The sequence below is a fragment of the Haplochromis burtoni genome, unplaced genomic scaffold (assembly GCF_018398535.1).
Source record: "Haplochromis burtoni strain Fernald_Lab_line unplaced genomic scaffold, NCSU_Asbu1 Contig_153, whole genome shotgun sequence".
Classification (NCBI taxonomy): Eukaryota; Metazoa; Chordata; class Actinopteri; order Cichliformes; family Cichlidae; genus Haplochromis; species Haplochromis burtoni.
In genome coordinates, this window is record NW_024582514.1 from 568,281 (window position 1) to 595,900 (window position 27,620).

At 41.3% G+C, this 27,620-nt stretch overlaps 3 protein-coding genes across 3 annotated transcripts; 2 read left to right on the forward strand and 1 right to left on the reverse strand.

Annotated features, from left to right (window-relative positions):
- Nucleotides 1-9,324: 9,324 nt before the first annotated feature.
- Nucleotides 9,325-12,654, reverse strand: polr1g (RNA polymerase I subunit G). The gene is made up of 3 exons (XM_005932597.3): nucleotides 12,460-12,654; nucleotides 12,059-12,200; nucleotides 9,325-10,933 (listed from the first exon to the last, which is right to left on the reverse strand). Exons 1-3 carry the CDS (start codon nucleotides 12,539-12,541, stop codon nucleotides 10,120-10,122), a joined length of 1,038 nt encoding a protein of 345 aa, XP_005932659.1. The 5' UTR covers nucleotides 12,542-12,654; the 3' UTR covers nucleotides 9,325-10,119.
- A 398-nt stretch (nucleotides 12,655-13,052) lies between these two features.
- On the forward strand, nucleotides 13,053-18,124 carry irf2bp1 (interferon regulatory factor 2 binding protein 1). Its single transcript, XM_005932596.3, has 3 exons — nucleotides 13,053-14,071; nucleotides 14,275-14,663; nucleotides 14,901-18,124. The coding sequence occupies exons 1-2, from the start codon at nucleotides 13,053-13,055 to the stop codon at nucleotides 14,621-14,623; spliced, it is 1,368 nt and encodes a 455-aa protein (XP_005932658.1). The 3' UTR covers nucleotides 14,624-14,663; nucleotides 14,901-18,124.
- Nucleotides 18,125-21,161: 3,037 nt separating this feature from the next.
- Nucleotides 21,162-25,738, forward strand: foxa3 (forkhead box A3). The gene is made up of 2 exons (XM_005932598.3): nucleotides 21,162-21,583; nucleotides 22,930-25,738. The coding sequence occupies exons 1-2, from the start codon at nucleotides 21,521-21,523 to the stop codon at nucleotides 24,265-24,267; spliced, it is 1,401 nt and encodes a 466-aa protein (XP_005932660.1). The 5' UTR covers nucleotides 21,162-21,520; the 3' UTR covers nucleotides 24,268-25,738.
- The last annotated feature ends 1,882 nt before the right edge of the window (nucleotides 25,739-27,620 follow it).

The window sequence follows — 27,620 nt, forward strand, 5'->3', positions numbered from 1 at the left end:
TTTCAGCAGCATGCCTGAAGAGTGTGTGTGTGCCTCTCTTTGTGCGTGAGTGTGTGTTTGTGTGCGCATGTTTGGGTGGGGGAGGGACGGGGGACTCTAAGACATTGACGAGCTGCACCCCTCCTTTCTCGCTCTCCCTCTCTCTCTCTCTCTCCATCGCCATGGTCCTTGGCAGGTCCTCGTTACCATGGCAACGCTCCCATTGCCGCAGGCTGGCTCAAGCGAGGCGCGCTGGTTGAAAAAGAAAGCATGAGAGGAGCGGGAGCGAGAGGGAGAGAGAGATCACTGCAGAGGGAGGGGAGAGCAGGCGAGAATTGGTCCTCCAATTCATTACCTCCCCCCCCAAAAGGAAAAAAAAAACCTCAACCCAACCCCCCCAACAATCTTATCATTGGCATCGCCACGGCTGGGCAGTAGAAAGGCCTCTACTCTGCTCAGTAGTCTGAACACGTTGGATCCAAACTTCAGACTGCATTTATTATTCATCCTCCTCCTCCTCCATCGCAGACAGCACCGCAGCCTAACACCCAGCTACACACTCACACACACACACACACACACCTCAGGACCTGTACTGAGCTCAGACAGCGGGAACACACAATTAGTATTGCACACAGCGATATATTGCATCATTCTATTACCTTTAGATGGTATAATGCAATACAGTAGAGGCACAGGCAGGTGTAAGATTACTGTCTGTAGATGGAGGTTACAGTGACTCACTGGAACTGAAGACGCCTCACTGCATCAGCTCACGTTTAACCCCTGTAACCTTCCACTGACACAGAAGTGAGGTGAGGTTTTTTTCAAATGTTCTTCCTGACTGTCAGGATCAGAAGGTGTCAGAGTTTGTCGTCTTCAAAGCAGAGACATGAGTGCTTATTTTTTTCTAGAAGAACTTTCCAAAGTTATATTCCTCCTCATCTTTACCAATACTGTATATTCCCATGCGCTCAGAGTCTTGTGCTGGTAAGGCCATTGATCGGTCCAGTTCACAGAAAAGGAATCCCTATGGCCCGTAACCGTTTGTATTACATGATTAGTATTCGTTTATGTTGTCTTCACAAGCAAGACTTTCAGTTTTCAGGGATAATTAGGCCGTCATCTGCCCTCTAGTGGATATAGGAGACAAAGTTAACAAGCAGGTATGTGGAACAATAATGCAGATGTCACAGATGTGCTCATCACGCACATAGCTAAATGGCACCATATAACCAGATGTTCACACATAGTACTACATGTGTTTTTCTTTTGGGTTTTTAAAAAAAAGTTTTTTGTTTGTTTGTTTTGGTGGTGAAATGTCAGTCTGTGCTACTCCAGCACAAGTCGAACCTGCCTCACTGCCTGAGCTCTGACCTCTTGACCCCTCAGCTGCTAAGCTGAGCAGGGACAGTGGTGCATTCAAGCAGGTGAACACATTGAGGCAGGGTTGCTAAGATTAAGGCTGAATCCCACCATGGACATCGCAACAAGAACATCAAGAACCCCGCCCTCTTTTAGTTTCTCTTTTTACGTCCCTAACATCTCAAAAAATAATAAAATAAAACATAAAAAAATGCAAAGATTGTTGAAGCTGCACATCTAACTGTCCTCACAGTTATTAAATAATGAGAACCATTGTTTAATCATATCCCACTTAGTAAAAAAGTTTGTTGAAAAGCCATGTCAGCAAAGTTGAGACATGGTGAAAGAGTAAAGGGTGAAAAGTTGTCGTTACGTCTGAATTTTGAAGAAAAGAGAAAGGCCAACTGTTCTTCACCTCTGCAAACACCTCAGATGGCCAGATCATCAAACCACAGATAAATAAAGAAGAGACATAGCAAAGAATCTAAAATTTAAAAAAAAATAAATGAAAAAATGTAAAAGTCTGAAACGCTAAGATGGCAGGATAGCTGTCCCAGCTCTGCGCCCAAAGAACCAGTCGACAGCAGAAACATGTGCCCAGCCATGTTGTTGTGCTGATGTGTAGCCAGCGGCAGTGCTGTCTCTCTACTTGTTATCATAGTAAGGATGTAGGTGAGTGTACTTTTTTTTTTACTGTTGTTTGGCTTACTGTCGTCATAGTATGAATCAGCATGGTTTTTATTGGCTGCAGAGGTGCTGTTAATACCTCAGAGCCTTTAATAGTGTTGCAATTACAAAACAGTGAATATCTGGCCATGCATAGTAGAAGTACAAGCATTTTAGGGGGGCAAAATTTTGGATTTGACTGGTTTTTATGTCCCACTGACCCCATAAAATACTGTTATAGCCATTTATTTAGATAGATGGCTGCCAAGGTGACAGTACTGCTACTAGAAGGCCCTTCTTGCTGTGAGGCGACACTACTTACCACTGTAGGCAGTCAAAGCAGATTATAGCAATGGTTATGATTCAGGGTATCAAACATAAGGTCCAGGCGCTAGAATCGTCCTGGCAAAGACTCCAATCCAGCCAAGTGGACAGCTTTGGAAAACTGTATTTTTTAACTGTATTTTCACGAGTTTTATAGATTTTCCTGCTATAACCTAACATTACAATGACATTACACCAAAGTAGTTAAGCAGTGGATAAACAATCAAATGACAGAAAAGTTCCTGTTTTTCACTCTCTACTAAAGAAATTTTGGTTAAAAATCAGAAAAAAAGTTTCATCAATCAACAAAAATGTTATGTTTTATAAATGTGGGATAGACTGGGCAGCGAGCTACCAGATGTTTTCTGTAATTCTACACATTTATCATGTAGAAAAACTAAGATGTGCTGTTGAAATTGTAGTTCTTTATCTTATATTAAGACATTGTTACACTGAAAGAAAGTGGGGTTTCACTCATTCGGCCCACTTAAGATCAGAGTGGGCTGCACGTGACCCTCCATATAGAATGGTTTGGACATGCCTGGTTCAGACTGTCAAGTTACCGGAGTAAAACAAGCCATCCATTAAAACCAATTTATGACTTGCAGTGGAGGTTGTGTGGCTTACTAATCACAACTGCAACAATTTCATAACTAAAAAATGCTGGAAAAAAACAAACAAACATGCATAAATGTTTGCATTTGTGTACTTATTTTACACATGCTAAACATTTACATTTGAACCAGATTTAAACCAATTTTAGCCTTGATGGCTGCGTACCATTTAGATGTGCTTCAGACCTCTAATCAACAGTTAACTACTCAGTCGAAAGCTTCCCTGAGAGAAGTAACATCACTTCACCTGCAGTTCTGTGTTGTTGTTCTACTCTTTATCTCCGAAGGATGCATCCAGTATAATGATTACAGGCCATAAAGGGTCAGAAATAAAGCCTTTAGTAGTTTCCTTAATGAGTCATGAAGGCATACAAGAGGATAGAAATATAAACCTTGCTGATATGTTAATGCTGCCCAAGATTATTCCCAGAATGCATAACCACAGTTTTATGTTTCACCTCAGAAGCAACACAGCCCAGGATGTTTATCTTTGTCTCAGATGTGTAGCTGTACATGATAACTATTTGACACAAGTATAAAGAAGCACTTAGATACATTAAATATCAGAGATGTAATCCGATTACTTTTTTCAAGTAACGAGTAAAGTAAGGGATTACTGTTGCAAAAACGGTAATTAGATTACTGTTACTTTCCCGTAGGAACGCTGTGTTATTGCGTTACTAAAACCGTCATTTTTTTGCAAGAATGTCTCATGACAGTGACATAAGCGAGTGCGCTGTTAGTGGCAACAGCTGTGTGCAGATCAACAATGGATCATATATCGAGTGCGGGAGAGAGTATGAGCGTGCAGCGTTTAAAGCGTGGAAGTACTGACCTTACTTTGAGTTTGATTCCATAAAAAGTGACAAAAACATTAGTGTCTGTTGTGCGTGGGAAGAAAACTTCTTTTTACAGCGAAAAAACCCCCTAAACTTCTGAGCAAGCACCGAGTGCGCAACGAGGTAATGGGAAACTCACAGAGAAACTCGCGGATTCTTCAACTGACCGCGGCACACCTGCACCAGGGTAAACCTCCGCCTACCCCACTCCTGCTTTACAGGTGAAAATAGAACAACAGGACCACTAGTCTTTGTTTTTATTTATTTTCTGCTGTGTTTTACTTGCATCTATTTGAAAGACTGAGTGTAAACACAAAAAATATTTTTATTTTATGAGCTGGAATGTGCAGAAAATAGGTTTAAATCTTAAACAAATTTCTTCCAGTCAGAGAATGTTGCAGATAATTAAATCTTTGCTTGATGCATAAAGTTAAAAGATTAAAACTAATAAAACAAGTTTTAAAAAGAGAGTTTTACATTTGATTACATTTTGTATGATGGATTATGCAGAAAAAGTAGAATTGGGCTGAAAGATCTATCGCTTTATCACCTATTCAGGTTGTAAATCGTGTTTTTAAAAAGTCAGAAAAGAACAAAGTATGCATAAACAAGCTTATTAATTCCAGATTTTGTCACAATTATTTACTGTCAGCAGAATGCAACTCTCACAGCTGACAACAAGCCGGCTAAACAACAGCAACAGCTGCTTATAAGCTAACATAATGCTGATTAACAGCTTGATTATATCATCACATTGGATGAGTTTATTCACTAAATAAAGTTTCACTACTGCTGGCTAACAGGATATACTCAACATCAGCATCACTGTTATTGGACAGAAGTTGTCTCATCGCCAAGTTTCGCAGGCTCCTCCAGAGCAAACAGACGTGGACAAACAGTGTGGTAAACAGCGGACTGGCAGCCCAAAACACTGCAGGTGAACTGTGGCCAGAGTTGTTTGTCCTGCAACAGCCACCACAGATAGGATTACACACTTGAACTGGTAAAGAGAAGAAAACTGGATTCAGTTGACCGCAATCTGTGATCTACTGACACCTAGTGGTGAGATTTTATACAGTGTGCCTTTAAGATAAGATAAAGTAAGATATCGCTGATCCACATAGTAGGTTCATCTACCTCTAACTTCTATGTGACTGAAAATGTATGCACATGAATACATTTAAAGTGTAAAAAAACCCCAACTTTTTTCATCTATCTGCATGAAAGCTGGGTAAAAACCAACAAACAAACAAAAACAACAACATGTCTTGGTGTGTTTGCTTCCAGTTTACAAAGAGAAGTTTCCCTGTTGGTTTACACACTGCTGGGGCAGGTCTGGTGCAGGGCCACAATGATTCACCTTACATAATCTGGCTGAAATGTCTCCCACCACCTCTCCTGCTACACGCGTCATCTAATTCAGGGCACGTTTTAAAAGGATGACTCAGGTCCAGAGGAATTACACCCGTAGTCAAAATCTCCTTTCTAATCCTTCATTTGTGTGAGCAATTAGCAAATATGTTGTGCTGCTTTTCACTGCTTAAAACTGGCGAAAGCATTCAGACGTGCAGGACACAGAATATAACTGTATTCTTTCAGAGAAGTGAGGTTGTCAAGGAAGCAGAAACCATTACTCGCATCCCAGCAGGTGTATCAATATGAATCTACGAACCCGTTTCTCTGAAAGGAACCCAATTATTTTTTCCTTCCTTGGAAACAAATGTAGTGTCGATGGTGTAAATGATGCCCAGTGACAGTTCCTGTGTGCAGCATAACACTCGGGGAAGGCCAGTAATGACTGTAAGAGTGAATATCATGGAGATTTCAACTCTTAGACTTCATCTGCCTGTGTATTTCACATAAAATATCACAGATAGTGAACTCTACATATAATGGAAATGAGGTGAGACTATAACGCTTTGTCTTGACCACACTGGTACGTGCACAGACACACACACAGATTTCTTATGACGCAACCAGGATGAAAGATTCAGAAAAAAACATTATAAAAAGCATAACAAGATACATAAATGGTATTCTACCTTGAAACCAGCTTCCTTGAATCAGCCTGTGTAGTGCTTCACATGCACCATAAAAGCTATTACATAGTTCCTGGGAGATGACTGTTTATAAAAACCTGTTCCTCAGCAGTATTAAAAAGATGCACGTCAGAAAGGGTCAGAGATCACGCCTTTAGCTGTTTCCTTAATGATTCATGAAAGCATACAGGGGGGTAGAAATATAAAGCTTGCTAATGCGTTAATGCTCCCCAATGTCATCACCAACCACTGTTTTATGTTTCAATTCAAAAGCAGCTGAAGCCAGGATATTTTTCTTTGCCTCACATATGTATAACTGAACACTTAAATAACGAATAAACAAAACCTACTAAGTGACCACATATATGCTTGTGCAATCAAGCTGGTAGTTACAATTTAACTACGGGGCTAAATAGGTGGAAGGTTTGGGAAGAATGTGAATAATAACTTGTGGGCTTGTTGCTACTAAATAAGTTGGAGGTTGGCTGAAAAGACTGAGCATAGATACAGAATAGGAGGATTTTTTTATTTGTTTTATTTTTGTGTGTGTGTGTGTGTGTGTGTGTGTGTGTGCAAATCTGGCCTCAAATGACAAACTATAGCTGAGGTATTTTATTTTGAAATTCAAGAGAGTGAAATCACATTCTCTGACGAATCAAAATTTCAAATCGTTGGCAACAACCTGTAAAGTCTACAGAGGAGAGAGATCATCAAACTTTTTATCAGCACATGGTGAGTGTGGATTCGTACACATGCACAGCTACATCACTGCTGAATAGTGATGGGATTTCCGGCTCTTTTTAGAGAACCGGCTCTTTCGGTTCGGCTCACTAAAAAGAGCCGGCTCTTTCGGCTCCGAACCGGCTCTTCAGGTTGTTTTGTTGCTTTAATTAATTTATTATTAACAATAATATAAAATTATGCACAAAAGGAATTACTAATGTAAAAAAAAAGTGGTTTTATTTATATATGTTTATATATAAATATATGCGGTGGCCCCTAGAGACAAAACACGTACAAACTCCAAAACACATTTCTAGCATGAACTGAACTTCCAAAACAGAGCTACCTAGATCACTTAAATTACACAATTGAAAGCATGAAAGCATATGTGTATTGTTTGTGTATTTATACACAAGCATTCATATATAGTCAAATAATTTAAAAAAAAGTTCATTTACCTGTTACTACCACACACCAAATCCGGTCGTTGGTACTTGCTGGCTTGTGTAGCCACTAGGTAACAAAAGCTCAACACTGCGCCTAGCATCCTGGAGCACTTCTGTTGTCTTTTGTACGTGTTTTGAGTTTTTATGTGCTTCTGAGTTTTTACGTGTTTTGGAGTTTGTATGTGCTTTGTCTGTAGGGGCCACCGTAAATATACTTTTATTTATTCACTCTACATAAAATGTTCTAGCTCTAAGAGCCATTTTGTTCGCGACCGACCCATCACTACTGCTGAACACCATAAACAGGTTTTGGTGTAGCATGCGTTCCCACCCAGATAACGTTTTCTTCTTGTTTCTTTGAGCAAAATATTACCAAACCAGATTCTGAGCAGATTACAAGACCACATCTCTGTAATAAAAGAGTGGTCTGCCCCCTATTTAAAATATTTTGAGTAATAGGGAAAAAATATGCCAAAATCAGTCGAAAACTATTGAGAATTTGAAATGGTATCTCAAGACAGGATAGGAAAACATTTAGTCTCAAAACTACAGCAAATGATCTCAGTTCCCGTAGTTGACTAGATGTAAGCAGAAGAATTGAGGCAAATTGAAATGCGTAGCTGGAATTAAATAAAACTTTGCATTTAGTATACGCTTCCCTGTGCTTTTTTTCTGTTAATTATAGGCTTTAATAATTTACAAATCATTTCTTTCTGGTTTAATTTACCGTTTACACAGCTCCAACTGTTTGGCCATTTTTGCGTAGGGATAAAAATTCCAAAAATGAAGAGTCATCCGGAAGACTCAGGTTAGCTCTAGAAAATCAGTCACAATCAGTAGTGGCTAACAAACATCAGACAAAACACCCGTTTGGTGCAGTATGCTGGCTGCCTTGAACAAACACAGAAATGTTAAAACTGTTAAACTGCAACAGATCATGCAAATATCACAAGTCTAAAATAGCCTTTACCACAAGTCTGAGCACACCTTAAGGCCAAGGTTCCTTTAATAGTCACTTGAAGCAGGGCACCAAATCAAGTGAGTAAAAATAACAACAGACATCTTACAATCCCGAGGCAAAATTTCTTAAAGACAAGCATTTTGGGAAATATCGACTTGGCTTGGATTTTAGCCGGCTGCTGGACTCAGGGATAGCAATCGACACTTGCCATTGGTTTGTATAAATTTGGATTTTCTGAAAGACAGTGCTTTTTCTTTTTTTAATTTATCGCGTCTGGTCTTTACACATTTTTATTTTATACTATAAACAATAGGAGATCATATATGGAAACAAATGTTTTTTTTTCTCTTAGTTTAAAAGTTAAGTGCTCAAGATACAAGAAAGCACGAATGAATTTTGTATATTTTAGCCAACACAGTAAAAATTATTTTTCGTTTCATTGACCTTAAGCTCAGACAGCTACACACACCCTCTCTCAGCAACACAGCCATATGCACTCAGGCACTCAAGCCTGAAAGGTCTGAGGCGCAGGAGCTCGCACACACATTCGACATACCTGTGAGGATACACAGAAATCTGGCGTTATCTGCGACTCTCAGAAAAACATTTTAGCCAGCATCTGACATCTGTGGCTCTCGGCTTTAATGACTGCCTGCTACACCAAAAAAAAAAAAAAAAAAAATAGATGACTTGATGCCAAGTCATGTCAAATACACTCAGTAGAAAGAACGCAAAAAATGTTCCTTGTTGTGTTAAGGCTACATTTTACACCTCTAGCATGGTGTTTAGCATTTCGAGTTTGACAGGCCTTTTGAAAAGGCTAAAAAATGTTAATGCACTCATGAGGTTGGATCAATAAGGCTTGCAGCATGTGCAGGGGGTTACTACAGATGGTGAGTGTGATAGCACCAGAGGTGCCTGAGCTCATTAAGAAACAGGACCATACTCCGGTGCAGAGCAGGCAGAGGAGAGGGAGGAGGAGGGGAGGATGCAGAGCATGGACTGAGGTTTTTCACCTGAGTGTCAGAGAGCTCTGAAAAGTCGCTGCCATCAGAAAATGTCAAAAATTATGAATCGCCTCTTTGTGCATTCAGACGGCTACAGCAGATCTGTGTTAAATTAGTTAAAAGAAATAGTAGCATGTAGGTTAGAAGCTCAGAGGTTGTTCAAAGGCTGCAGGCAGCCGTTCCACGCAGACAACTAGCTGGACTGTGGCGCCCTCTCCCTGTCGCAACTTCTTATGAGCACGAAAATTTACCTGAATAACCGCAGTTCATGTGTCGAGAAATCACATTTTCTATAACCATATTATTACATGAGAATAAAAAAATCTGCCAATTTGAAGAAAAAAAAAGAACACAAGGCTTATTAAACTAAACCATTTTATTTCATGTTAGTCTTTGGGCCATCTGAAAAAACTGGAAGATCATTCATAAAAATCATATTTCACAGAACAGATGGTTTGGATTTTTTTGCCTGCATGAACATCATTACAAAACTACACCTCTGTAAACTGGGTACAGTCAAACTGTTGCACAATTTCAAATCCACAGTGTGGAGTTCACACACAAATCCAACTTTCATTCCTTGTAGATGAAGTCACTGCTCTGAAAAGGCACAAGAGGAAAATGTTGCTGGTAACTTGCGTTTGCCAACAGCAGGACAAAAAAAAAACAAAAAACCAAGTTTTTCTCATTTTTAATTTCCTTTAATCGCTTTTGGACTTCATGACATTTGTTTTCATGAAACAAAAAAGGTCTCCAGTACTGGACTCACACTGTTTACAAAAACACTAAAACAAATGCTAAATCTAATGAGATGCTGTGGCATTGCTCAAATCTGTTGTGGTTCCTGACACCATTATCATGTGCACTCTTATCAGTTTTGTAGTCGCTGATGCCTCCAGCTGCACACATTGTGTGTGAATCTGTCTCCATCTGGCCAAACTGAAATGAACATTTGTCTTAAAGATGCTAGAGTGAATCGTCTTTATAATTCACCTCACTACTCATTGTATTCACAAGGTGCCCTTTTGTTGAGCAACACCATGCCAACGTCTTGGCAACAACAATAGCGAAGTAATTAAGCAATAAACTGTCTCTGACGTGCTCACATGGTCAAAAGGAAACAAACAAAACTAAAAAACTCCAAAATGACACCAGACTAGTCACCATCACTTCTGAGTTTCTTTTTCTTTTTCTTCTTCTTTCCTGAGACCTCCACTTCTTCACCAAAGAATGTGTCCATGGGTTCACATTTCACAGGCACCTCTTCCACCTTGACTTTGACACTAGGCTCCAGTCCCTCCTCCACCTCCTCTCGCTCTCTGTCCTTCTTTTTCTTCTTCTTCTTCCTCTTCTCCACAGAATAATCACCCTCCTGGAAGGGGAGCTCCATCATTACTTCTTCCCGAAATTCATCTACAGGTTCCTCTTTCACATTCACCACTTCCTCTAGTCGCTCTTTTTTTATCCGTTTTTCCTTCTTTTTCTTCTTCTTTTTCCTCCCTTCCTCTTCCTCCTCCTCATCTTCTTCTTCTTGACCTGCTTCTTCTATGAATCGCTTGACTACCAGAGGTCGGAGAGTTGTGGAAGAGGGCCCAAAGGCAACTCCATCCAACTCATTCTCTGCCACGCAGGTAAGAGTGGGGGTCTTGCTGCCAAAAGGCTGGAATCGCTGTTTGAGTCCGGGCGGTATGGAGGGGGCTGGAGCAGCGGGGATGACCTGAGGGGCCTGATTGTTGCTGCTGTCTCCGTAGGTCTCGCACACATTAAGCAAGCCTGAAAAAGCAGGACCAACAACCATGCCATTTGACGGCTTCTTGTCACTGGTGAGCAGGCGGAGTTCTGAGGTACTGTGGTTGGATGCCAGGATGCTATAGATCTGCTGCCTGCTCCCAGTCTTGGCTCCAGCTTGAGCAGCAGTAGGAACCTTCAGGGTCTGGAGACCAGAGAGGGGCACCTTGATGCCACTGAAGCTGGATGGAATGAGAAAAGGTAAGTATGCATCACTTAAAAGTACTCTGAAAAAAAGTTTAAACATACTGTTTCTGCTTACACCCTCATGCTGTTACTTTGTTACTTGATATTTAATGTAATTTTAGTACAAAAGCAACATAATTCTCACAATGGGACGTTGAATTCATTACCAGCAACCAACACCTTTACTCACCTTAGCGATACTTGTCATAATGAGTCAGTTACCATTTGTAGATTTTAAAAAGATACTAACAGATTTTACAGTCATTTCAATGACCTGACGACTGCATGACTAGTTTTTAACAAATGCCACGGAGAGGTTGTTGCTGTTAAATGCAGTTAACTCAAAGTTCCACTGTGGAAACTGTGCAACACGGCAACAAAAATGAGACTAGAGGTGTACTCCTTTTGGAAATTACCTAAATAGATTTAATCTCAGCGTTCACTGACCAAAGTGCTGCACACAGTATCTACAACTACACACACACAGGCAAATTATTACGGTAAAAAAACAAACAAAACAAAAAGTGAACACATATGATACAGAATTAAGAGGCGTTCAACAATAAGCAGACACACTAATCGCTCTTTTTATGTCAAGTGGTAACTGATTCTACAACCGTAGAGGAGCATCTTTAAAGGTTCTGACACTTTTTGTTTAAGACATGATATTCAGACATATAAGAGAAGCTTGCCAATGGTTCAGAGAGACCTGGGAGCTGTAAACAAATAAGATTTGTAATCTTAAACTGAATTCCAGAATGAGATGGGGTGAGCAGTGACTCCATCGTTTCAATTTAACCAAAACCTCAGAGGATATCTGGGAGATTTCGCTTCAGTAACCGGAGATATGCGAGGGCTGATGTCTGTGTGAATGTTTACTGATGATATCAGAGAGATATTCAGCTTTTGGCTTCTTTATGAAAGTATTATTACTGTGGCATTTGCATCTGAAACTTGTTTGTGGTTTAAACTGTTTATATGATTGCGTGGAGAGGAAGGACAAAAAAAACAAAAAAAACAAATCACCATTGCAAAAAAGAAAAAAGGCTAAAAAATTGTTATTATGTTAGAAAAAAAAATGTTTGCTGTGTGGGATAAAGGTAAAGGCAGACTGTACCCACCATTTGGGATCAAAGCTGGCAGGAGCTTTAATGAGCCATAACTCATTCTTGTTCTTCTTGAGGTTTTGTGCGAGAGTGCTGCTGCAAGGCTCGTGGCAGAAAGAGACAAAGTCAGGAGGACACTGGTACCTTGTAGTCTTATCTGTGGATTAAAAAACAACACCATCGAGTCTGAAGCACAGAAACTGGAACACGTTTTAGTGTGGATATTAACTTTCTTCTGTTGCTTTATCTAAACCACATATTTAATGTAAACACAATCGTTACCGCTAGCCTGCTATACCGTTTGCCGTCCTCTGGCTACTTCTAAGCCTTAATGAATCTGCTCTAACGTAAGTAACTACTAGCATATCACCTCCATTATTACACCAACTTCGTGCAACGTCTGCGTGTTAACTTACCGGATTCTGTCGGTTTGGGCGCCGATTCCACACCAGTGGTGTCCGCTTCATCTTCGCTCGATGAGGATATGTCTTTCGGCATTTTTTTTTTTATTTTAAAATACGATCAAATTTCTGAAATTAAAAGTTTCTGTCTCCAAACGGATGGCTTGTGTGGGAGGCACACGTGTTGACAAAAACTGAACCGTGACCTTTAAGTATTTCACTTCCGTGCCAGTTCTCACTGTAGTTCCACGACGAGGCCCTCTATTGACTTCGGCGAGTAAGAAAACTCAAATACCCATAATTCACCTCACGTGGTTACGTAACGTTCCAGAGCCAGTCTGGGAAGCCGTTGACAGCGGGGAAGAGTAGGCCGAAGTCGGTAAACACAACAAATATATCAAAATTAGTTGCAAACAACCAAAGTATTTGAGCTAATTTCATATATGTAGAATGCGTAACATTATTTTAAAGCTGTGTGAGGTCCGTTAGGGGACGAAGTCAGTAGCAAAGAGGGCGTGCACCTGTCCACGCTAAGTAGGTTAACGCAGCTAACCTGTGCTAGCACGTTAGGAGGTTCGCTGAACACGCTCAGGTTAGCTCGGCCAGCCATGTCGTCCCCTTCCTCCTCCAGGCGCCAGTGGTGCTACCTGTGCGACCTGCCAAAGATGCCATGGACCGTGGTGTGGGACTTCAGCGAGGTGGTCTGCCGTGGATGCGTGAACTACGAGGGAGCCAACCAGATTGAATTCCTGATCGCAAGCGCCCGCCAGTTGAAGCGAACTCACGGCATGCAGGACGGTAACGTGAGGTCACCTGGTCCCTCTCCCAATAAACACGGCACATCAGCCCGGGGAGAGGTGGCGGCAGACGGAGGCAGGCCGCACGGGGACCGTTTCGAGAGGGGAGGAAGAGGAGAAATTACCGCTTCAACTATTCGTGTACCGCCAAACGGGCTGCATCGTGACGGGCAGCCGCCTCAAGAAGTTAACCGTCAGAGCCCCAGTGGCAGCCGGAGATCCATGATTAGCGCAGCCATCCCTCCTAATCTAGTGAGTCAGAGTATTGCAGGTATTCCCGGTATTCCCTCTGGGATACTTACAGGGATGCCCGCGGGTCTGACGGCCCGGACAGCCCCTATGAGCAGCCCTATGATTTTCCCTGCCCCTGTGCTGGCAGAGATGAGCCGCAGACAGCTGGGAATAAGCATGGGGATCACCCCTTTTATCGCGCCAGAGCTGGAGCGAGAGCTGAGTTCCTCCCAGAACCAGCCCAAGACGCAGACCCACACAGTTGTGGCTGGCAGCAGTACCAGCAAGAGTACAAGCTTGGCTTCTTCATCGTTCTCCATGGCTGGAGGTGTAAGCCAGACTAGTCCTAAACCTGCATCATCTCCAGCCAGGCAGTCACGCCCCCTAACTGCAAGGTCAGGAGGAGAGCCCCTAGGATCCAGCACCTCAGCGGAGGCAGCTACCACCGCTGCCGCGTTACCCCACAGTGGTGCCTCTGAGCTGGCATCTGCATCTGCCAATAACAGCCATTCGGCTGGAAACAGTCTGTCCTGCACCTTGTGTCATGAGAGACTGGAAGACACCCACTTTGTTCAATGTCCATCAGTGCCAGGCCACAGGTTTGTATGTTTGTCATTTATTTATTGTTATATAAATATCCTATAACATTGTTTGTTTTTAGCTTTTAGCCAGGTTAGGTATTTAAATATGTCTTGCATAAAAAAGCACGTATTTGTTAAACTGGTTATAAATATATATCCTGCAGTTGTTAGCGTCCAAAATAATTATGTCCACTGTAATACTCTTCCTCCGCCAAATATAGGTTCTGCTTCCCGTGCACAAGAGGGTATATCCAGAGTAGGCATGGTGATGGGGAAGTGTACTGCCCCAGCGGAGAGCGCTGTCCATTGGATACCTCTCCCAACAGTCCCCCATGGGCCTTCATGCAGGGGGAGATAACCACCATTTTGGGAAATGGTGCTGCCAGTTCAGGATCGAGCGGAGCAGGGTCTGCTTCAGCTCCTGCATCAGCTCCTACATCTGGAGCCAGTACTGGTCCTGGAGCTGCAGCTTCATCAGGGCCTGGAAGTGGAACAGCAGCAGGAGCAGCTGGAGCCGGAGCAGGGAGTGGGAGTGGAGATGTCACTGTCAAGAAAGAGAGAGAGACGTGATGGTGGTTTCAGTGGCAGCATGGACCCAGCACAGCAACAGGCAGGTCTACAGGCATCTGACCTTTGTGAAGAAAATTTATAAAAAGCACTGATGTTTGGTGTTTTTGTTATTGATATAAAGTGGGACACAAAATGGGGTTAAAATACAACAAGAGATGCTCTCCTGTTGTATTCTACAAGTGTTTTAACAGTAATATCCATAATCCCAACCATGGTATGATCGATATGCTTGCAGCTGATATTAACTATATTTTCATGTGTTTGTTTTCTGTCCCAGAATCGTATCCCAGATCAGAACAGACGTCTCCCCCGAACAGCTAAGAGTCCCAGAAGAGAAGCAACGCAACAACCTACAAATCTCAAAACATCCACTAAGCAAGTTAAACTGCTTGTCACATTGCAATGAATTCAAAACTATTAGGCCTAATCAGAGATCTGATGATGGCAGCAAAGACTGCCTGCACACATCACTTGTTTTTTCTCTGAGCAACTGCTGATTTTTGCCACTGTATAGTGAGCTTGTGAAATTAAATTTCCCAATGCATTCTGTGCATTGCGCGCTCACTTGCAGCAATGCTGTAAAACAGTTTAATGCCATTTTAAATTTTCAGTCCAGAAAACAGCAGAGATACTAATGGAATATCACCACCACAACCAGACATACAGCGTATACATATCCCTAATCATGCGATGGTGGAATCACATATTCAGGAAGACTCACAAGCTGGACAGCGGCTACTGCTTAAGAGTTGGTAATTAGTTCTGTTACTTGAAACAAGCATCGCTTTCACGTTAGCAGATGGATATAGATTATAGCATTCCTATCTGAACACATACAATGCAGCTTTGTCAGGTGCTTCCTGGATCTTCCCATTAAGCACAAGATATCCTTTAGTGTTGGTGCTTTGGCACTATAGCTGCGCTACATTGGCTGCTGAGGCGTAACAGGAGTGCAAAGGCCTAGTGAGGATGTAGAGGTGATGATGGCACTTGGCATTTTACTGGGTTGACTGCCAAGAGACCCTGATTTGTACCCCATTCATAGCTGTGTGTTTTATTCTTTGTTTTTGGGTTGTTGTTTTTTTACCTCGGTTTATGCTCTCAGATCCACTCACTGGTTAGGTTTAGCCACTAAAGACTACTTGGTTAAGGTTAGTGAACCCTGCTCCTTGACAAATGATGCGTTGCAAGCGATTGATGGCTCATTTATACCATAACCCAGTGTGTCACAGCAAACATGCCAAAGGACGCTTTGAGCATAAATTAGTCATGGTTTAGCTACAATACGTGGTACTGATTGGCACCTTGGAGATAAAGACAGAAATACTTTAGTCAAAGCAATTGACATCAGTTTAATTTGTGTCAGTGATGGCTTGTTAGGAGACCTGATAGATGAGTGATTGGAGTTCGCAAACTCTTAGACAATAGCCGCTTCCCAGTGTTGTCAGCATACACTCAGCTTTGTGCAGGAAAAAGCACAAATATATATACTACATATACACATATATATATTTACATGTATGTCAAAGTATATCTAAACAGCAGCCACAGCTGTTCTTTTTATTGTTGAAAAGTTGAGTTAATTGTCTTGGGAAAAAATGCCATATTATTTACCAATGCTTCATCAAATGAAATATTTTCTGCTTCTACAAGTTAAATTTACAGCTTATAACTGACATGACACTGACAGTGATGATGTAATGTACCTTCAGCAGATATTTTTTTTAATTGCTTCATGACTGAGTCTGTGTCCTGATGCACAGATTTTTCTTTCTTTCTTTTTTCTTTTAAATCTCCAGTAAAACATCTAAACAAACCTGCGTTAGATGTGGACAGAATGCCAGTAGAGACATTTCTGTGCGCTTGTGCATTTGTTGTTTTTGTTTTGGGTTTTTTTGTCAGCTTAAATTGAAGCTGACTTTAACTCAGAGAAAGGAGAATGTTTTGCTGTGTAGACACAACCAGTTAACCTGTCAGCGCGTCAACCAGCAGCAGAAACTCAGTGTTTGACTGTATTTAAATGTTGCTTTCATACAAGATCCAGCCCAGCCTACATTTTACCCCGAATGTATATAAAAAAATCTATTGACAGGCCTATGATTATATTTTATACTAGAATGTTAAATGTTATATACTGTAAAGAACTGTAATAGTACACACGTGCAATCCTTAGACATAGTACATGCAAGAGTTCGACATATGGTATTAAAAAAAATTTCTTAAACTTTTTTTTTTTAAGTGAGAATCCACTGAAAAGCAGAAATCTTTGTTTCTGATCAAGAGATGTTTAATAAATCTGTGTGGTCTGGTTTCCAGTCATACTATTGAACATTGTATATTATTTCCCATTTGCTATATTTCAAAATGAATTTCATAAATACATTAAAGTGCGCAGGGATTTCATGTTCCTAAATTGAACAACCAGACATTGTAATGATAATATATCAAAATGAGTTTGTTTTTTGGTGGATTCTCTTTATGTGCAGCGAGTACTTGACAGTACAGAAGCACAGACAAACCAAAGGTAATTTTATGCCCAAAATGATGTTTATAATTGTAAATGTTTTATGGAAGACATATATTTCATTATTTTTCAACCAGCTGGTTCTCTTCATTAGGCCGTTACAGTTAACAGGCCAATGTGTTCTACTGTACTTATAGGATATGTACAATCTATAGTCTGCAGCAGATCCTTACATAGCACTTATATATTTTAAAGGGGACCTATTATGCTAATTTCTAGTTCAGTATTTTTATGTTTTACTTTGCTAGAGTAGCTTTGCATGATTCATAGTTCAAAATAATTCACATTTTTTCTCAGACTGGGCCTTGATGCAGCCCTCCAATTCTTTCTGTCTGAAATGAGCCATTTTATGGCCGTTCTCCCTTTAAGTCATCTTTCTTCTGATTGGCTGCCTATCGCAAACAGAAGAAGTGTCAGAAACTGAGTGTTTAGAGCCTGAATTATAAAGTGACCAGGATTACATGTACATACACTAACCTCGTGTTTTGAAATTTTAGCCATGTTCCTTATATGCATCCACCTCAGTATATATTTGACAGAAATTCAGGAGGGAAAAAAGCATAATAGGTCCACTTTACAAAAAGATCCCACAGATCAGGCCTGTTGTAGAGAAACATCTTTGAAGAAATGTAATAGTATAATATGCACTGATACGTCATGCAATCCCTTGTTAAGTGCCTTTTAAAAATGTTTACCATCTGTTTTTGTGTCTGGGAACCTCAGGGGAAGTTAGGAGTGCAATGGCTTCTTTTATTGTCTTGTCAATGATTAACCTGAATCTGCTTCCCTTCGATCACCATCTGACTGCTTTTGCTTTTATCTGAAGCCTTCGTAAGGTTGACAGGCCCTTCGTGTTTTATTTGAATCCTCCCACTACGTTGTTTTTCATTTATGTGACTTTTTTTTGTAGATCTGTCAGTTTTATTGCAGCTTCCTGTACAACATAAAACCAGGAATAAATGGGATGGAAACTTGTCCTTCTCTTTGTTGTTTATTTACAAGTTTTACTGAGTATCTTTACCTGTTTATTGAATTATTTCTGGGTAAAACTTCATATAATGGAACTGCTCACCATCCTTCTGTTAGAATCGAAAGACTTAAATGCTAGCTGTCTGAAATTGCTACAAGTCAAGGAATTTTCATATATTTATTGCTTGTGCAACCATGCATCCTTATTCTAATTATCTGGGCCCAGCACACTGTAGTAGATCTCTGAGCAGTGATGCCCAGATCTTCTGCTTTCCAACCACTGCTTACAGCTTTTCCAGAGTGGACATTGGGGCATTCCCAAGCCAGCTTAGTTTGGGACTGCCAAAACTGGTTTCACTAGTGTCTAATGTCCATCATATGGTGTGTTTTGCCTTTTATCTGTTGGTATTTATCAGCTCTAATGCTGAAAATGTATCATTTAACCTGCAAGACTTGCCTATAGACTTGGTTACAGCTAAACTTCACGTCTAATTCACCTTTAAAATCAAAGAGTGAGAATAAAGCACCTCTGTGTTTTAATGTCACAGCAGTTCGAGTCTGTGAAATTTCTTATTATATCTGTGCTCCTTTATAATCCTAACAGAAGAAACTGCACAAAGCATAGCTGCGACTCGGTTTTAAGGGCCACATGATGGCGCTCCTGGTCTTAGCGTGCCTTACGGAGAAGACGCTGTGTGGCAGCATGATCTTTTGTCAGGTCCATTAGGCCTACAGCCTGTGGAGTCGGTAATCCTTTAAAATCGAGAACTGTCGCACTTTGACCTGTTACTGCCTAAAAACCTTCTGTTTTCACCAAAGATGCCACAGCTTCAGGTGTCTGCCCTTTGTCAGTAGCTGTAAATAAACTTGTCAGCCTGAATAAAGTTACGCACCCCTGATTAATTTTCACTATTTTGATTGTGATGAAGAAAAGGGCGGGCAGTGGCCGTATAGATGTCCCTCCCCATCGTCCTCCAGTTGCGCGGATCTGCTGTTTTCTCCATTAGTGTCAGCTCATTACAGCTATTGTTAAACCAATTATGGAGGTGTTAATGGCCGGTGGAAGATCCATTGAATTGAAAAGCAGCCCGCAGAGTGAGAGAGGTGGCTTTGAAAAGTTCGATTAAAGGTGTTTATTAGACGCAGCAAAAAAAGTCTTGGAAAAAAAACCATACTGAACCCTTTTACGCAGCAGGTGTGTCGATATATATATTAAGTATCAACTATGATCAGTTAAACAGGTTGTGCTTGCAGGATTGTCTGTTTTTGGAGAATATTTGTTATTCTTAAGTTTAACAGGACAGAGAAGTTGTAAACACCACAAACCTCTCCAGAAAAAAAACATGCAAACTTGATTAATATTTATGAACTCGAATTTCCATTTGAGACATTTGCGGAGCAGTAGGCAAATGATTAGCAGATGCGCTTTAGTTTGTCCCGTTTTATTGACTCATACTCGGATAACTGAAACCTTGTAGGGGAGAGGTTTGAGGCCTTAGGGTAAAAGCCGTTTGGATCGTTTCCGCCCCTGAAGAAAACAAGACGTTGAAATTGTAAACTTGAGTAAAAATGGGATAAAATCAAGGCTCCATTATAATAAAGAGTCGTTTCGTCCACTTCTCATTTAAATTCACCAGTACGTCAAATTAAAGTACATTTTAACCCGGAAGCTTTTTTTTTCATGTGACCTCAGAGTTGATTTACAAATATTTTATCCAGGGAGAAAAATAAATCATCCAGGCTTGGTTACATCGTTACGACATTCAGGCGTTAGTTTATTCCACGTTTAATGGATGTGACAGCACTTTGCAAGCAGGTGATAATCTGTGAGTCTTTGACAGGTCATATCATGGAAAGCGTCTGATTAACTATAAGCTGACCCGAGTCCCTCCCTCTCATCTCTGTTTTCGTGAGGGCAGCGGGGCCTTTATGTGGACGCCACGGAGAAATTTAATGGCTGTAAACGTCATGTTTCCAAGAAATCTTCACGCCGCTGAATCCTTTACACTCTGCATAATATTGTTGCATCTGAGCACTAACAGGCCAGTTCCTTCCTGTGATTTCCACGGGATCTTATCGCCCAGTTTTAATCCCGTCGACCTCCCGCCTGCGCATCAATTACATCTCCATTGACTTGCCATTAAGCATAAGCATTGACATTCACAGGCCTCCGTCTGCAGCGAGGCCTGATGTGTATTCCACAATACAGGAGTCCTGGCCCATGCATTAGGCCAGGACTAGGCTACATTATTTATTTCTTTGTAGCGACGGGCCTCCTCTGAGAAAAAAGAAGCTCTCCAACAAAGTTCCCAGGGTGAGGAGGTCTCTCACATTCAAACGACCCCAATATGCGTAAAATGCGCACATGAGCCATCGTTACCCAACAGTTGGATAAAGATCTGTCTGTTTATGCACGGGGATAAGCTTCTTAGTCAGCTGTGTTTACTTTTTTACTCCTTATGTTTTACTTGGTTTTCGTGACGAAGATTCAGAAGAAAACAGAGGCTGATGGTGGAAAAATGAGAAATTTAATGTTCTCTGATCTTCTGATAAGTCTCAGGTGATTCGTGCTATTATCAAAATATGTGAAGGTCAAAGTAGTCACGATTAAATATTTTGTTATTCAAGCCAGAATTCTATTTTTCGAATTCTTTTAGAAAAATTGCGTTGCTACCAAAACTGCAGAAACCAGACGCTGATTGTTAAAAGAACTGAAAAAATAATTTTGGATTTTAATGAAGCGCTTTTATGTAGATTTTTTTTTATTGCTCCAGTTTCGAAACGTGTTTGATATTTAACTTTTCGTCATGATCAACAAAACTTAACTCTTCTGCAATACTGAGAAACATCCCAAAAATGGGCACAGCTTTTGAACAGTAGTACATTTGCCTGGCTGGTTTTCGCCAGCACAGCCGCGGGGCCAATATCCAGCACGCCAGGGGGCTACATCTGCCTTTTTTGCCGGGCCCTTCCTGCCCAATTCAAAAGTCAGGGCTGGGCGGGGCCGAGCAGAGCCTTATAAGAGAAGGGCGCCCAGGTTCCTCTACTGTATTTCCAAGTTATATCTCCGTCTGTCGCGCGCTGCGTCCCGAGGGCCCGGTGACCAAAAGAAAAAACGGGCCACGAGAAAGAAGCAGAAGTCTGTTGAGCATTAACAAATTTAAAGCTGCAAAACAATGGATTACTGACAACTAAGAAACGCTGACCTACCTGTTCTCCGGAGCGGAATCGCATCACTTTTTCATTTTTACGCATTTTAGACTCCGTGCGACAAGGAGAACCCTTTCTGCTTGGATTTTCTTCCCGATACGTGCCAACTTTTAGGAGGACTTTATATGTATTTTTGTTATTCTGAAAACTTCGGTCACAGATAAAATATTCTCTTCTGAAGACTTTTGTTTGGGATGTTGAGTTCTGTGAAGATGGAAGAGTGGAATACTTACTACACAGCCAGCGAGGCCAGCGAGGTAATGACAAGCGAAAACGTGAAAATATCAACAGTAACTACAAATAAATCCAGTTTTTTATTTACTCTTGTTCTAAATATTGCCAAAGTTTCCGCCTTTGTTTTGGGGGATTTAAAAAAGGGAGAAAGAGAGACAGACCGTGAGGGAAGACAAAATGTTCGCTTATGGAGCGGGACTCCGAATCAAAAGTAGTTGCTTTGATACAGTCGAAAATAATCTTATAAAAGTAGGCGAAAACCTCGAATTAACATGGAAATATTATGACACTGTCGTAAAAATAAAAACATCCACGTATGGCATTAGTAATGGAAAATCAAATCTCGGGAATCTGGACAAAAAACAAACAAACAAAAAAAAAAAACCCCGAAAAAACTAAAATTAAGAAAATAATAATATCGTAATATGTGAGTAACTAATATTTTTAGCAGTTATGGTAAACAAAGATCATAAATAAATCAAGAAATAAAAAGCAAGTCAGGAAGGGGCTCGCTTCTTCTGCAAAATAAATACTTTGATTTTAAATCAACAATGAGACAATTATAATTTAACGGATTTCGTAATAAATAGTCTGTGAGAATTATATGATGTTTTTAAAGGACATAGTCTCACTGTTAGGCCTTAATCCTTTGTGTCTCTACTCCGCTTAAGTGTTGCAACGATTCAAGTGTAAATGAAACAAGACTTTTTCCTCCCTAATTCAATTAGGAGTTAATTCCAGCAGCAGCAATTCTCACCTCAACCCAGCCTGATTAAATTACCGAGAAGAAAGCGTTTGATAATAATTAACCAAAACTAAGCGGGCTAAGATACTGTTTTTTATCACCCGCAGATTTAGTATTTTCGCATCCATAAAGATTAAATATCAGTAAGACTCGGGATTCAGAGAAGCACAATTCTTGACATTTAGCTCTGAATTATTCAACTTTATTCCACACAAAAAGGACTTGGAAGTATTATCACTCCTCCACTTTAGGTTAAATACTGAAGAACTTGTTTTTTCCATGGCAGCAGTGGAGGAGGCCGTCTGACCGAGAGGCACCATGACGCGCTTTTTACGCATTTTCAGGTTAACATCGCTGTGTGAAATCCATGTCCCCTCTCAGCACACTGAGAGCTTCATTGTGCATTGATAAGAAGTGACTTTTAACACTGGGAGTCTGGGAGTGTTTCCTTTCACATTTCACGTTTTGCCCGAGAAATTTAGATCAGTTATTTCCAACAGAAGTGTTAAAAATCGAAATCAAAATTAGATAGTTACAGAATTTATATAATTATTTGTCTTATTTTATTTCTTTTCTGTGTTCACATTGCAACTAACTAGATTTTGTCCCTCCTGTTTACTCCAGATGTACTCATCTCCTACAACCATGAACTCTGGTCTGGGCTCCATGAGCTCTATGAGCACCATCAATAACTACATCAACTTGAACCCAGCCACTGTCTCGCCTGCTGGTATGAACATGTCATATCACCCGCCCACCACCAGCATCAGCAGTTCACCACTGGCCTCAATGGGCTCCGTTCCCGGCCACATGTCCCTCTCCCCAGTGGCCCCGTCCCTCACCTCAGGCTCACTAACTCAGCTGGGCCCTGCTGCTCCAGGCTCCCTGAGTTCTTTGTCCCACTACCAGGACATTAGCCCATCCATGAGTCAGCTGGGATACACCTCTCCTGCAACTCTGAACCGAGCAGGGGCAAAGGAGATTAACCCAAAGCCCTTCCGACGGCCAATGACCCATGCCAAGCCACCATACTCCTACATCTCCCTCATCACCATGGCCATCCAGCAGAGTGGCAGCAAGATGTTAACCCTGAACGAGATTTACCAATGGATCATGAACTTGTTCCCCTACTACCGTGAGAACCAGCAGCGCTGGCAGAACTCCATCCGCCATTCCCTCTCCTTCAACGACTGCTTTGTGAAGGTGGCTCGCTCACCCGACAAGCCGGGCAAAGGCTCTTATTGGACTCTCCACCCACAGTCCGGCAACATGTTTGAGAACGGCTGCTACCTGAGGCGCCAGAAACGATTCAAGATTGAGGACAAGTCAGCAAAAAAGGCAGCCAAGAACCAGGACATGGGCTCAGGAAAAGTAGTTCACAGTGTCGATCTCTTGGTGGAGGATCGCAGCCCTGGAGGTGGATCAGAGGGAGCAGACTCCACCCACTCGGATAACTCCCACCCGGGATCTTCAGATGACCAGCCTCATTCCCGAAACTCGATGGTTTCATTGGAATGTCCACCATTGTCCTCCTCACACCTCCACAACCCACCTGTCTCCCTGCCACCCTCCTCCACCCCCTCATCTTCCATCTCTCCATCCTCCATGCCCCTCACTGGCACCTCTTCCTCCAACCCACTCCTCCACTCCCAGACTCTACCTAGTAGCTCCCACCTCCTGCCGAGTGTCATGCAGCAACACATGGACATACAAAGCGACCCCCTCAAGTCTTTAGACCCCCACTACAACTTCAACCATCCATTCTCCATCACCAACCTCATGTCCAACGAGCAAAAGATGGACCTCAAATCCTACCAGGACCAGCTGATGACCTACAACACCTACACTGGGACCTCTCCTGTAGCAGCGAAGCAGATCTACGACAGCCCGGGGCCGACCACAATGGACTCGGGCGCTTACTACCAAACTCTGTACAGCCGCTCAGTACTCAATGCCTCCTAATATGGACTTTTAGCGACTCCCACACACACACACACAAACCTGCTCATGGAGGAAAGCCAAGATGGAGACTTCTGTGTCTCCCTGCATCTGTTAAAATGGACTCCAATGCTTTTGCCATCTTCCTCTTTCATTCTCTCTGCGTCTCTGGACTTCAAAACTCACATCCAAAATAAAATGGCTGCCATGTTTAGAGGGACAAAAGAACACACTTTTTCTTTTTACCATCTCTGTCAAACAAGGAGACAAACTGGTTACACGGAGGACAGAAAAGTGAAGCTGGACAATAGGAGGTCTTAAATGATAGTGAAGTCATTTAATTTGTCTGTGTGTAAGTTAAAGTCCAATCCTGAGAATTGTGTGTGGCAAAAATAGCCTTGTATAAAATGTAAATAGAGGTAATGAGGAGGGGAAAGGATATTTGCATTTATTTATGAAGGGAGAAATTTTAATATAACTTGTATTGTGCTCTGTCGACCAGTTACAACCGCAATGTGAGGTTTTGTTTTTTATCCAGAGGAAAGTTTCAGGTTACTGCTTCAGGCAGGTGTTACTGCAACTGGAGACATTTAAATTCATTTCTTTGTGAGTGTGTTACAACATTGGTCATTTTTTTGTTTTCACACCCTGATCTGTCGTGTTTTTGTCAGATCGGGCGTCTGTCAATTTAAACGTGTAGCTCATGAACTCTGTGCTTTCAAAAAAACGCGTCGTCTTTTTGGTTAATATGAAGAAAAAATACATTGTGTTCCTGCTGAGGTTTAGAGTAAAACAAAGTAACAAAAAAAAAGAGAAAAATCTGTAGTGAGAAGGAAAGATGCAAAGCAACTGTGGTAAAAAAAAAAAAAAATGTGATGTGTTTCAGATGACCAGAAAATAGTTCCTTTTATTACTGCGTGAAGCATTTTAACTGCATGCCTTTCCAGAGACTGTAACATTTCGAATAACAGTTAACTGGTGAGGTGCATGGAGGAGTTCTGTCAGTTACTAACAGTGGGGGGAGGAGAGATGCACTACTGGAGGATTTACATACAGTACTTTGCACTATAGAGCTCTCAATGGCCAGGTGGGCTGATAGTGTGTGTGTGTGTTACAACAATACGTAGGAATGTCCTCCTTAAACTGTCAACGGATCAGCTAAGTAGTAACCATGTAAAAGTGGGTCAAAAGACCGCCCCCATGTCTGAAAAGTGCCTTTTCTTCAAATGACTGCTGATGTGAAGAGATCAATGTATGGATGATCTTGTGAAGGATGATAAGCAGCAGAGGATGCAGAAGTTTCAGGTCACGCGATGTCCTCTGTGGAACATGTTTTAGTTTCAATACCAAATGTCCTTTATTTAAAATATGTTGCTTTTCCAACTTTGAAAGTGTGCTGATATAATATATTGTTTGTGTTTTCTTTTCTTTCGGTTTAAGTGTGATCACACTGATTCATGTTTCTTTTTTCTTATTAAAGAGGGTACAAATGGTGTCTTTGCTTTTCTTCTTTCCATCATTTTTAATAAAGTAAGAGTTTGTGTGTCAGCACATCCTGGATCAAACATAAACAAAACAGCATATCCTTAGCGTGGAGTTGCTGTTTTGGATTAGAAGAAAACACATCAGCTCTTTAAGGATTTCACACAGATAAAGCATTCAAGAATAGCCTTTTATTACAGATTTTATTATTTCAATAAGTGAGACAGAATAAAAGTTGAGTCTTTTTAAAGATCATTTTTGCAAATGCACAAACATTTCTAAAAGTTAGCCACTGAAACAAATGTTACAGCAAACAAATCAATTATAAAATTATATTTTTCTACATCCTGCACTATTGTTGGCAGCACATCTCTTACTTGTCCTGGCCAATCAGTCACGGCTCTTTGGTAGGGTAATGCTGCAGGAATAGCACTGCCTTGTTGAAACAGCTCCTGACCAAATGACTGTGGTGTGCGACATGTAGGACATGTAGGACTGGTAGACTAAACATGGCTGGATCACACTGAGATCCTCAAAGCCGACCTCTGCGCAGACCCTCTGCCTGGGCGGCATCGCACACACACAGAGTGAGGCCCTGACCACTCCAAAAACTACTGACCTGCCTCTGACCCTGCACTAGAAAAACCGTCAGCAAGTCAACGAAACAAAAACAGGGGAAAGTAGGAGCAGGACATTTATCTTTTTTGCCTTTAAGGACCAATTCCAGAGAGCTCCACCTAAACAGTAAACACACAACTTTCTGCATGTTTAAGAAGATTTTTCAAGCAAGGGAGCAACAAAATATATAGACTAAGCATGGACACTGGCTGAATCTCTTGCAAAATATGGAGAGGATGAGATAGTATAATCATACATATGAAAATGTTGACTTCAGAGAAAATTCTGTTCAACACTAACGGTTCTTGCTTGGAGCCTGCATCGAAATGCAGGTAAATTCATGCTAAAACCACCAATTCATGTCTAGAAACATGAACAAATACAATGCTATTTTGTCACCAAATTATTTAATAGGAGTTAATGCACTGACACACACACACCCACACACCGCACGCTGGCACGCTGGCAGGCCGCCTGTCTACCTGCCCTACTCTCTACCTGTCTGCATGTTTGACAGTTGCTCAACCCAACCCTATGCTGTAGCTGTCGTCACAGATTTGTCCCTGACTGCTCTTTTATCTTAAGCACAGTAACAAATAACGCCAGTGCATATGATCAGCAGCAGCACACACTCTGAAGATATTGGCCTCATTTTTAACCTCAGTCTGAATCAGCGTTTCTGACTTTCATTTTTCTGTCTGTTTCTTGCAGCAAGATGTTTTCGCCAAAAGTATGGTGTTGTAAGTCATTTAAATCATGTAGGTTTTGTTAGCAAACTGTATTCATAGAGTACATGAGTGAAATGCACAGACACACACGTCTGCAAATTAGTGCTAAGGAACAGCCGCCAAAACTGGAACGCTCGTGCGGCCGTCAGAGGAACTGAGGTGCTCGCACATCAGCTTAATCCTTCAGACCAAGAGGTTACCACCAACTTACCAGCCTATTTCTATTAACTATTGGAGACAGTGTCCACTTGATTCTTATAAAGAATTACAAATGAATCAAGTAGGCAAGACATGTTTAAAAAAAGAAAAATTAACTATTAGAGAGAGAAGGAAAAAAATATAACTAATCTTTCTTTCCTTTCCATACGGTTGTCCTCAACACACACACAGGCAAGACACTCTCATACATATGCCTTAAAGAAATAAAGAAATGCTAAGTGTGAAACTTGGGCAGTTCTTGCATACACAATAGTCCCTTTGGAGCATTTAGCTTGATAAGATAGGCAAGCACCCACCTGATATGGTCTCCACAGCTACAAAGACACACAC